Source organism: Corapipo altera, unplaced genomic scaffold (genome assembly GCF_003945725.1).
Source record: "Corapipo altera isolate COAL_440 unplaced genomic scaffold, ASM394572v1 63, whole genome shotgun sequence".
NCBI classification, from domain to species: domain Eukaryota; kingdom Metazoa; phylum Chordata; class Aves; order Passeriformes; family Pipridae; genus Corapipo; species Corapipo altera.
The window spans coordinates 880,669-893,207 of NW_020884928.1; the positions used below are offsets into that span (position 1 = coordinate 880,669).

Genomic DNA, 12,539 nt, shown 5'->3' on the forward strand with positions numbered 1-12,539 from the left:
CCTAGATAAATGCTAGCCCTAGTAAATACTTTCATCCTTGGCTTTAGGATGCTTATAATATTAATAATATAATTACAGGCGATACAGGTGGCAAACCCTGTTATTAAGGTTGTCTGACACTTCCCATAGTTGAGGAAGGCAGCTGCTGAGCCCTGCAGCTGATTGGCATTGTCCACCCCAGTACAGGTGTATTGATCCTGACCAAGGAGGAGCAGCCATTTCTGCCATGAAGGGACATTGGACATGGTGATGAATACTTGACCACTGAATGCCTAAATTGTATTTTTTTTCATTCTGTGTCAATCTTCCTCCAGCTCCTTTTTGTCATGCAAAGGTATGTAAATAAAATGTGAGTAAATTCAGGGGTTTTACCCTCCAGGCTAAGCAGTGGCATTATGGTATAAATGCAAGGTGAGTTGTTTCTTGTTTGTGTTTTCTTATTTACTGTTTAAAGGGTGGTGATGTAGATGTGACTGGCATTTCACTAAGTTATGGAAACCAATTTTTTTCTAGACTGTACCTCCAACAAATGGTTGTAGACAAGCAGACATAGCCAAATAGCAGGCTATGTGCGTGTCAGCTGGACTTGTTGATGCTGCTACAAGAATGAACTTCTGTTCAGTCACAGTACTAGCCTGTGGTGTTAATTCATTATTCCATGCCTGCCTCCACATTGACTCCACAGCATGGAGAAATACACACAAGCATGCAGACACTGGAATAATTTCGTCTTCAAATCTTTCCTCAAATGTCCTTTGAAATATTTCCCACCAAAAATTTAACAACAGCTAAACTGCTGGTGAGCTGAGATTAGGGTTTATCTCACTGACCTGTGCAGTTTCCTTGAACTCCCCTGGCACTGTAGCCCTTTCTTTCTTGTCTTAGGCTTAGACTGTAAGTTATCTGTCATGTGGATCATCTCTTTCTCTCTTTGCTTAGTGCCTGACACAATAATATTTTTGTCTCTAAGTAGAGCTCCTGTGTGCTTATAATAATAGTAGTAATAAATATGATCATCTGGGGATGAATTAAGACCATGAAACAAAGGGAACAGATTCAAGTTGTTTACTAAAAGGATCTGTTTTCCAAGAACCCTCATCTCATTTGTTTCAGCAACTGGAAAGTAGGAGCTGAAGGAAGAGAAATGAGATTTAAAGCACTTAACTTATTCCCTGGAGCCATATGATTTATTCATGTCTTTGTCATAGAATGTTTTTGAAATGCAATGGTAAATGACATACCTGGCTTTTTCACTGGTAACCATTAATACTGCATTTCTCATTTTTGGGGTTCCTGACTTCTGCAATTTGAGCCCATCTGTTTTAAATACAGGATATGTGTGACTAAAATTAGAAGTATGCTTTAAGCCAAGACAGCACTATGTAGGAGTTTGAATGCTGTTGGTTACTGAGAATTATTGAAATTAATGTTTAATTTACTCTTGCTAGGTGAAAGCCCCCATATGGAAAATTCAGGTGACTCAATCCTCTAACTCCTAGAGCTGCTGTAAAGATGAACAAGTACTTCTAGAACTGTTTCCATATTGCTTTGAGGTCCATATTAAAGCTGAGGAAGCAATGTAGTAATTCTCTCTTTGAAGGAAGAAACATCAGTAGTGTTCAATGTGTGGCCCCAAGCACTGCACAAGGGAGAAACAACCACATTTGCTGTTTGCTCAGGAGGAATGATTTTTTACACAAACAATAAAATTAGCAAATACTCTAAATCCAGCATTCCAGCACCCTCAGGGAGCAGGCCATTCTGTGCAGCAAGAGAACTGCTGCCTGGCCAGCCATGAACATTCACTGCCCTACACTACAGGAGAACTCGCGGGACCAGATTGTTTTTGTGACTGCACTGTTTACTCTAGGCAAGCTGTGAAGGATACAAAATTACATCAAAGATGACAGAGCTATTCTGGGAAAAAAGCCCTTAAACTGCTACTTGTTTAGTTGTTTAAGACACTCAGAATTCTTTTGTTTGGTAGACTTTCCCAAATTTGTTTTAATTAATAAAAACAGAAAAAGGAGAGATGAAACCAAGTGAACAACCTCCTTTAAAAAGAAAACAATCTCTAACAGTTAAATTCATTACACTGGGTGTGACTCTCTATATAGTTAAAATTCCCTGACTAGCTTTCATGATCATGCATGATGAATTTGTCATAGGATACGACGTGAGCAGCATTCCTTGAAAATGATGCTTTATCATTCAAATGTCAATATCTGTAAATAGCTAGCTAGGGGAGATACTTCCATAATATTATGAGGAATATAAAGTTTATTCTAGTATTAAAGGACAGGAGGAAATTTCTGTTTGCATTTCTTTCAGCTATAAAGAACTCTATATTAATAATATGAACCTGAAAAGCAGGAAGAGTATCTTCAGGAGACAGGAAATTGCAAAGTGAAGCTCTCGCTGCTCTAGTTTGGCACAGTGAGATTAATAACAAACAAAAATGTAGTTTTGTATTAAAGATGTTTATCATAGACTAAGTAAGTCAAAGCTCAGAGTTCTGTCAAGCAGTGCCTAACAGTGATTTAAAGAGTATAAAAATTTTAAAAACAGACTAACATCTTGAATGGCAGCTTTTAGCCATTTTCTTGGTATTGAAGTTACCATAGTTTATTCCCAAAGCCTAAGTCAGTCTCACAGACTCAGTGCAGGTTAACTCTGACAGTTAAATGACCCAAGCTTCCCTTGTGGATCTTAGATGCTGCAACTGTTTCAAAGCCGAACTTTCCAGTTCCTGTGAAATGGAGGCAATTCTGCTGAAATTGAAGGTGGACAGGAGCCAGATTCCAGCTTGCAGTGCCACTCTGTCACCTGCTGTAATACAGTAGTCACACAGAGCAAGTATAGCATCTATACTGCTGCACATCATAGGATGCTACCTAGCCCTGCTAGTGGAACAGCTTTTCCTACAGCCTCCCTATGTTTCTGAATGTAGGAAAATGTTTTGAAATAGTGCTTCATGTTCTCCCAGATATCTGTAATGCTGTCTATCAAATATGTTCTGCTGAATTCAGGGTCTCCAGCAGCCACTCTGTGGACTGGGTAACTACCTCAGGTAATGCATAAGAACTTAAAATTGTAGAATATATTAAAAATGGATGTGAAAACAATTCAGAATTGCTTTCAACATGCCTTAAAAGTACTGTATATGCTAGACTTTTGTTTTTTATAATCTCTTCAGTGACGATTTTATCAAAAAATGTCTTTCTCTGCCACAACTGAGGGGAGGGGTTGTTGTCACTTAACTTGTAACCACTAAGAAATCCAGGTTTATGCTTGATAAGATTGTTTACAGTTCTGCTGTTCACATAACAGCTGCAGCAACAGGCAGAACCAGAATCAGAGCTCTTCCTTCATCCCCTAATTGGCAAGCTTCTACCTCTTGAAGCCAATTGGTAAGCCATACGTCTTGAAATATTCTGGATTTTCATGCTTTTCTTGTCTAGTTTTGGTGTTTACATATTAAACAGAGTTGTCAAATGTTTGTTATAGCTCTTTGTGAGAAGAATACATAATGAAGTTGCAAAGGTTGCTTACAGGTAACTCCAGGATAATGTTTTTCTTGATGCTGCTTTCTTGATATATTCCTGCCCCTGACCTTCTATTTTCAGTATTTCTTTACATTAGAGTTGTGAAAGGGTGGACATGTTCTAATTTTGTCAGTAACAAGCTAAGAGAGGTACAGATGTGTAATTGAAATTATAAAGTTTTTTCTGTAAAAGCCTAAGATACAAATACATTCACAAGGGATTTGCATATAAGGCTTAAATCTGCTCTGCTTCTCTGTGTGTGCTTCTTCCATGTGTCCAGACCTACCCAGACCTACTTGTTAGTACTATCTACCCTTATTTTCTTTGTTTTTTTTAGCCTTTGATAATTTCCCATGGTTGTATGTCTAGAAATGTTTATTCTTTTCCTTCTATTTTTAGTTTATAAACAAACAGCTAAACAAAGATAATAAGAGCATTCTTCAGAATGTTTACAGGCTTTTTCACACTTAAGGCCCTAATAACATGTTTTCAATAATCATATTTTGGCCATAATTAAAAAAAGTTTTGAAAATTTACTGTAAATTCATTCATTCTGTAACAGTTCATACTGTAAAAAACCCAATGTAAACATTCAGTAAGTACACATAACTCCACAGCAAAATCCTTAGCAGCTTCCTTTCTGTCACGCACAAAGAAACTCATTAATTCTAGTTCCTATTAATTCTGTGAGTTCACAGATCCATGAATTTGTTTCATTTGCAGAAAAGATAAAAAAAATTATTACATTTTATGCCAATGAAAAAATCTTACATGGCGAAGAGTAGCTTTGTGGATTGGGCGGGTGGCTGCTGATAGCAGCTCTTCCCTTCAGACAGTACTCCAGCTAAATTTATCTATTTACTTACTATTATTTACAACACTTCATTACACTTCTTAAGCAAGCCCTGTAGAATTGCTGGAAGAGAAGAATACAAAAACGAAGCCTTAACAAATTACAGTCATTCAACCTTGATGGGAAGAACAAACATTTCCTGCTTAAGTTTTTCAGCACAATGCCAGAGGAATTTTTTTTTTTTACTTTCTTGTTCATGATGACGTTTTTCAAAGCATTTAGCTTCTGTCTGTAGTGTAGTTAGAACAATCTCTTGTATTGCAGTGATCTGATAAAGAATATTTAAAAAATACAGAAAACTCTGTAATAGTAACCCAAATAGTCCAAAAAGTAGAAGAAACCAGTACTCAAACAGCGGTGGCAGAATTGATCTATGCTTCTAGCTGTAATCCAAATAGCTTCAGATCTACAAAGCCCAGCTCTGTGTTGTTAATGCAACAGAGTTTTTTCAGTAATATGGTGGTAAGTGAATCAGACTGCATTACCTTTGGGCAAATGTGGTCTTCAGGAGGGGTTTTTGCCCACCTCCAAGGAAGAAGAATCTTCAAATCTTGAAAAGTGATTTTGGGGACAAATCAGGAGCATCTAATTCCAAAGTTCAGATGGAACACTGAACTTTCTCAATAATTGTATGAAATGTTGATGTGTAACTGAAAAGCAAATCTATTTAGGGATTTTGTCCATTATGAAAATTTCCTATGTATTTTACAAAAATATTTTTATTTACTTTATGTAAATTTATACAAGTCCATATATGCTGTTCAAATTCACTGCTTTTTAATAAGTTTATTTTAAAGCACTGTGAACAGGAACTATTTTTTTCCAGCACACCTCAATCTTCATACACAGGCACCACTTCTGAGGCAGGTGTATTCTGGAGGGGGTCCCTGTCACTTTGCAAAACCTGGTCTTCTGTTCTTTCAGGCATGTTGTCTACTGTAGCAATAGTTCTTCCAAGAATAGTTCCTTAATCCATCAAAAAGCAAACAGACTTGGCTTCATATAAGAAAGGACATCACATAAGAAAGGTTATCACAAGATAACCTTCAATTGCTTTAGTACTTAGCCAGATATTAATCAGTGCTTAACTTAAAGAAGACTTCTTAACACCAGATTCCTAAGTTATTAATTGCCCTATCAGTTCTAATGCAAGTGCACTGAAAGGATTCACTTTAAAACCAGTCCATCTCGGACACCAAACTCCAAGGGTAGATGTGCCCATAGTGTTCCCTGGATTCATCTGAGACCTACAAGTGTCAGTGATCACATTGCAGAAAAGTAATGTACCAAATGGAAATGTCTTCCTACTTGGTTGGTAAGAGTCCCTCAGGTACCCCTAGGCATGTTTAATTATGCCCAAGTCTCCCCTAAAAGCAACTTTTACTTCCTTTAATAATTTCTAGTATAGGAATGGTAGAATTCTTGCTGTATATTTGACAGAAGAAGAAGAAAGAAGCGAGAAGAAAGAGACAAGCTCCTTCTCATCTGTGAGGCTGTGAAAGCAAAATATTAATAATAACTGTAGCAGCATTGGAAGGGGGGCGGCAGAAAGCTGTGTTGTTCCTAGTTCCTGCTGTGTTTTCCTCCTACTCCACAGACAGCACAGGCACCGCGGGGGTGGGCTGGAGGCACTGGGAAGACACAGCCTGCTCCAGCACGCCCAGAGTGGTGGGGAAGGAGCGGCATCTCAGAACACAGCGAGGATGGAAAGCACGATTATCGAACTGCCGGAAATTTGCTTTCCGGCATCCCATTTTCCCTCCCCTAGAGTATAATCAAAATCCTGTTAAAACGGCCGTTTAAACCACACCAGCTTAATCTCACCCACTTATCCAGCCCAGGCCTCTTATGCAGCCCTGCCCAAGCCGCTCCGCTTCACTGCCCGCTCCTACACCTGTACCTGTACCTGCTCCCGTCCCTGACCCCGACCCCGACCCCGCTCCAGCCGCGCTCCCGCGGCCCCGCCCCGCAGCCCCTCGGGCGGGCGGCGCGCACGAACATGGCGGGGCCGGGCGGGAGCGGCGCTGGAGGCCGCGGCGTTGTGGTAAATGCGGAGCGGGGCCCGGCCCGGCCCTCGCCCTGCGCGGTCCCCCCGGGGCTTCCCTTCCTTTCCCTTCCCTTCCCCTGCTTGTGCCGCGTCCCCTCGCCCAGCTCCACTCCCGCCGTCCCCGGCCCCGCTGCGGCTCCCGGAGGGGCACGGCCGTGTTGGGCTGCCCGGGCTGCGCCGCGCTCGTGGTTTCTTCCCCCGTGGAAATGCGGTCCTGGATCACCGCGAGCGGCTCCTGTGGCCGTGGCTGTGCTTCACCGGGTTCCTCGAGTAATGGAGATGAGGATCCTCAGATCCCGTGGTGCCTGGCTCCCACCGGAACGCTCAGGCGCCTCTGGGGATTTGTGGGCTCCCTGAATGCAGGCTGGGATAGGAAATAGCCCGAACTTTGGCAGTGTGCTTGGAGTACCTGTGGGGATGGATCAGTGATGCAAAAAATGAATGAATGTGCCCCTTATTCTGAGGGACAAACCAGATTCTCCCGTGAAGCAAATACCATCACTGCCACCACCTTAGATATGTTCTTATTTTATTGTGGCATTGGGATTTTAGCAGGAGATTAATAGGAGAGCTGCCCAGATCATGGTCCAGAGCCCTGTATGTAGGCAGTGGTCACACTGTGTCCATGCCACTGTCCCGTCCATCCTGAGAGACAGTCCAAAGGACCTGCCGCTCCATGTTTGAGCTCTGTCTGAAACTGCCACACACCAACCACCTCTCCTGACACCTGTAATAAATTCTTAAAGCAGGTGATTGTGTTTATCACCAAAGCAACATGAGGATATTGCAAAGAAGGATATGGATGTGCATAACCATGTTCTGCTGGACTGATTTAATTTCTTCTGCTCAACCCCCCGATCAACAGTAAGGCCAGTCCTGTATCATTTAAGTTACAACAGCTGCACTTTGCTTGATGCTCACTTTGAAGTGACGACTGTGCTCAAACATCACCTGTACTCACTTTACCAGACAACAAATTAGTGGTGTTCTTCCAAAGCTGTTGCAATTGAATATCTCCAGCTTATCTCTTACACCTCAAGGGAGCACTTTTGGGTATTGCCACGTAGTTGTATTCCTTCTTGTATCCATTCACGTCCACTTTAAAAAGACCCACTGAATAATATCTGCTACGCTATTTGAACATACCAAGCCTGAACTTTACAAGTTGGTCTTTCTTTCACTATATGACTTTTTTTACATGCAAGTACTCCAATATATTTAGTATATATATTTACTTATCTAGTTGAATAGTCTTTTTATGAAACAATGAGAATTGTTTCCTTCATATTTACAAGGGCTAAAGCCAGAACTAAACAGAGGTTGAGTTCAATCTATATTTTTAGTATGTTTTCACGTTTAGCTATTAAATTCAGCTATGAAATTTCCCTTTTTTTTTTAATTCACAGACAGAATAGTCATAAGAATTTACAGTTACTTGAAACTTGTCCTGTAGCATAGCACAGTGAATAACTTTAGGGCAAATGAGAATTTCTAAGCCTTGCTGTTGGTAAATGCCCATTTAAAAGAATGAAGAATATGAAATAGGCTTATTATACCAAAAAATAATTAATTTGAGAGTACATGTGAATTTCATCTTATTTGTCAAATACCAGCAAGGACTTGTTAGTGAGAACTATAGTATTGAAAAGTGATGCAGTTTATTTTCTTCTATGCAAGAGAACCAGAAGGATAAATGGGAGAATCAAAATTTCATCCTGATCCTGTTTATTAAAGAATTTATTGTAACCTAAGTAAAAGCGATTGGTTTGTATGACTTATGAAGCAATTTCCATCCATTTAGTTTGGTGTTCTGCATCACACTAAAAACATGCAATTTGACGAGAATGCAGAAGTAAGCAACACTGACAGGGCTTTGTAGTGGGTGTTTATAATACTTAGGCAATTTAAGGTTATCTGAAATTGTTTCAGTTTACATTAAAATGCTTATGAACAAAACAATTCCAGGCATTTCATGGCGACAAAATGCTTAAAAAGTTTCAGGCATCCCTATGTACTGAAAAAGTAGATAGGAAAATGGGCTTCCCAGCATTTCTGCAGCAGTGTTTTTGGAGCAAGATTTGCCTCTATTTAAAAAGCTCGCCAAGGAGGATATTTATAATCTCCTGTTTCTATGGAAATGGGGAACACAACTAAGTAACTTTTTTTCTTTTGTATAGTTTCAAGGCTTGTATAAGTCAGGGGAAAAGCTTTCATTGATTCCAGTGATCTCCCAGTCATGCCCTTTTGTGGGCAAGCGTTCAGCAGTAACCGCCAATGAATAACTTTTTTTGATACAGAAATTGTTGGGTAGAGTTAAGAAAACACGACAGTCGAGGTGTCTGTAGCTGTAAATGAATATACAAAAAAAGTCCCCAAGGAAACCGAACTCCCTGAGACGGAACACTTTCCGTACAGCATAAGGCACGGCTGTGTCTGAGTCCAAGAATAGCTCAACATCAAATATGCTGTGTGAGCCAAATATTTGTGAGAAACAGCTTATTGCTCTACTATATAAAATTATAAGCAGAGGTTAGTTTCAGTGATGGTCCTTTAAAGGCTGTATGTAGCAAGAATACCATTAAGACATGCACTTTGCAAAAGGCAAGTTTGTCACCATTTTTCCTGTTTAGTTTTTGTGCTAGTGACTTTGCATTTTCACCACTTTCTGAAGCCTTCATCTGTTGGCTGAGTTTTGCCTTTCCTAATCTCTACTGGCATTGTATGCTGTGAGATCTCCTAATTGTTGTATTCTGATACCAATGAAACCAATGGATATTAAATCTGTAAAATATTCTTTTCTGTAAATGTATGGATTTAAAGACTAGCTGATAGTGAGGTGAGATGCAAACATTTTGTAATCACTTATCTTTGATAACTTATCAACTCTGGCAAGAAGTACAGTCTTCCACTGATTTGTACAGATATTATCCATGAACCACGTAATTTATTCTCCCTGTGCGTTGTTTCATGTGTATAATGCTTATTTCTTTATTCATGTATGACTTTTAAATAACTCCAAACTAGAAATGTACAATTAAAATGTAGGATTTTATGACTTTTGATCCCACTATCTGAATCTTCCATTGGAGAATCCGTTCTTACTGTCAATCTTATATTTGCATTCTGAGTTTGAAGTAGTAAGAAAGTCATTCTTGCCACTAATTTAGTATTGAATGTTTCCTTTTTCTATCCAGTTGTTTGTAATTTCAGGTGACATCTCCCACATTCTGTGAGGAAAAAACTGTAGCATTTGATTTCTGAGATATACCAAGAAACAAAATAATTAATAGGAAAAGCAAAATAGTAAATTATAACTGGAAGAAAATATGGCATATGATTAATTCAGCCAATAGAGTGTACTAGAATGCTGATTTTATATCAGTTACGTAATGTCAGACACCATGAGGTGTTCTTAACGGTACTATTTGATATTCAGATTTCAGACAATTGGCCCGGATACAGTCTGGATTTGTTCACTTATCCTCAACACTACTATGGAGATCTGGAATATGTGCTCATACCTCACGGCATTATTGTTGACAGGTACGTGTAGTTTGAATGTTACTAAATAAATTCTTTGGTCAGTAGTAGTATTCTCTTTTTTATGAGGGCTGTCATCCACAGACAGTGCGTGTGTAACATTTGTCCTAAAATACTATATTGGCATTTATAAAACGATTTAATTTGGAAAGTAAAAAAAAATGTTTAAATGTTGTAGTTGCCTTTGCAATTCCCTGTCTAATTTCTTTCACCTAACTTCTGATTTGGGCATTGAATGAGACAGGGGGTCCCACAGAGAAGGAGAGTCTTATCATATAGAGAAATGGACTTTGGAACGTAGGTGAAAAGACAGCTGAACTGAAGGTGAAAGGGCAAGTAAAATCTTTGCATATACATATATCTGAATGTCCCACTTGCACTCTAACCATCCTGTGTTTTTAATTAAAAACCAGAAAAAACTACATTCCATTATGTGCAACTTTGGCAACTCCCTGGCATGAATCATTAATGCAAATTAACCTGATGGCTCCTGACTGCACATTGACTTCTGCCATTCACCATAACGAAAAAGTGTTGTGGACTGTTTGGGTCCAGATGTCAAGTTTGGAGTGTGTCAGTGGGAAAGTCTGATCGTCCCTCATTCCTTACTTTGTGGCAGTTCCCATGTGCACTCAGTGCAGGCATTTTGATGTGCTTTGATATTTGTGGTAGGTCAGCTCGGTGTTCATGCTCAGTTACTATTTTGATGTGCTGTTAAAAACCTTATGAAAAGGTTACAAAATGGAAATGGTAATTTTCAGCAGTGTATTTATTGGGAATATCTGAATGGAATTTCATGGGACATTTTCAGCCTGCAGCTTTCTACCTACCACATTTCAGCAGCTGGTTGCAAATACAAGGAGTTGGAATTCCTTGAAAGAAGATTGTAAACGTCCATCATAAGGGATGGCTATTACTCCTGTATTTGTTTTTGAACACAAGCTTTCTTTAATTGCCTGTTTGGTTACCATTGTGTTGAATTTCTAATCTTTTTTGGTTCGAGTCAACTGAATTTGAATTCCTCTTTTTTAAAAATAAATATGTTGCAACTTTAACTCTCACAGAATAAAATGTAAATTTCTTTGAAGTAAGCATTGAACTCCAGTGTTGTTTTTGTACTCCAGGAGAATTAGCTCCACTTCTTACTCCAGCAAAAAAAGGCTGATTCTATTCTAATGGAAAAGGACACAGAACTGAATATACTGTGATCAGGCAAGATTTTCGTGTAGGAAGAAGGTTCAGCACTTGAAAAAATTCTCTTGTCAGTTGGTAGCAATTAAACATAAGTTTAAAACATCTATATTTTTATTTAGAAATTTAAAATAATACATTTTTGTCTGTGCTGGAGCTCATACACTTTTAAAATACAAAGTGAACTTTGCAATACTTGGAAATTTCATCTCCTCAAACAATCTGAGGAACAATATAAAAAATGAAAATCATCAGAGAAATGTTTCTTCTTAATGAGAGGTTTTCCACATGATTCTCAGACTTGATAAAAGATGATAAAAGACTATTAATCTTCAGTAAAGTAAGTGAAAGTCTTTCACTAATTCTCATTCTTACAACAATAAAAGTAATTATATATTTGAGATCAAACAAGATGATGTAATGATTTCTTCTGTTTTTCAAAAACTTACTAATTACTGCTATATGGAATTTACTAGAGCATTGCAAATACGAAGATGTGAAAATGAAGTAACAGCTTTGCTTGTAACTAGTTTATTATCTTCAATTTAGAGCTTATTCTATTCCAGTACATGCACAGATTTCACTAAAGTTCAATCAATGCATTTATGCAGTGGCAAATTGGTTTCCATATTAGAGTCAGTGGAGAAAGAAAAAATCAACAAAACCTTAAAAATGTAATAAGGAAAGACATGGGATAAATTTTAGGATTATTTAATAAATTTCTTCCTGTCAAGAAGTCCACTCTTATTGAAACTGCTAATATAATTTAGAGAGCTATCAAAGAATTTTCCAGCATAAGTGTTTATGGAATATAATGCATTAAGCTGTTTTTCCTCAAAACTTCAAATGACAGTAAGTTTTCTGTTGATACCTGTTTTACATCTAGAAATTACCTGGTACTCTATTTTATGTCTAGAAATGCCATCTTTGATGTTCTTTAGACAGCAGAGCTACTTAGGGTGAATATTTATTATTTATACTTATTAGGAAGATTCATAATTTATTATTTTTATCTTGAAAATATATGTTGCATTTTATGGCAGAAAGGAGCATCTTTTGTTTCCAATCATCTGCCAAATTGTGTTTGCAATGCAGAATTGTCAGAGAAGACAGGTTTGGGAACCCTGCAGTTCCTAGTTCATTAGAGCATAAGCTCAATTATTTGCACGTGTGTGACCCTGAACAAGTCGCTTAAGCTCTTTGCACTCCTCATTTTTGTTGGATGAAGTAGTGATCGTATGAAATAATGTACACTCTTTATAAGCTTTTGATTGATGCTCTATTGCTTTCTAGTATTAGTGTATATATTTATTAAAATTGTGGAGGTAGCATCTTCCAAAGCCAATCAGTGTGAAATATTTCC

At 38.3% G+C, this 12,539-nt stretch overlaps 1 protein-coding gene across 4 annotated transcripts in view; it reads left to right on the plus strand.

The window, feature by feature from the left end:
* Positions 1 to 6,385: 6,385 nt before the first annotated feature.
* Positions 6,386 to 12,539, plus strand: part of PRTFDC1 (phosphoribosyl transferase domain containing 1) — a 44,723-nt gene continuing 38,569 nt past the window's right edge. For all 4 annotated transcript variants that reach the window (XM_027658755.1, XM_027658756.1, XM_027658757.1 and 1 more), the window contains exons 1-2: positions 6,386 to 6,442; positions 9,882 to 9,988. In XM_027658755.1, the coding sequence (XP_027514556.1) occupies positions 6,398 to 6,442; positions 9,882 to 9,988 (152 nt within the window). In that variant the 5' untranslated portion in view covers positions 6,386 to 6,397. The remainder of the gene's footprint in view (positions 6,443 to 9,881; positions 9,989 to 12,539) is intronic.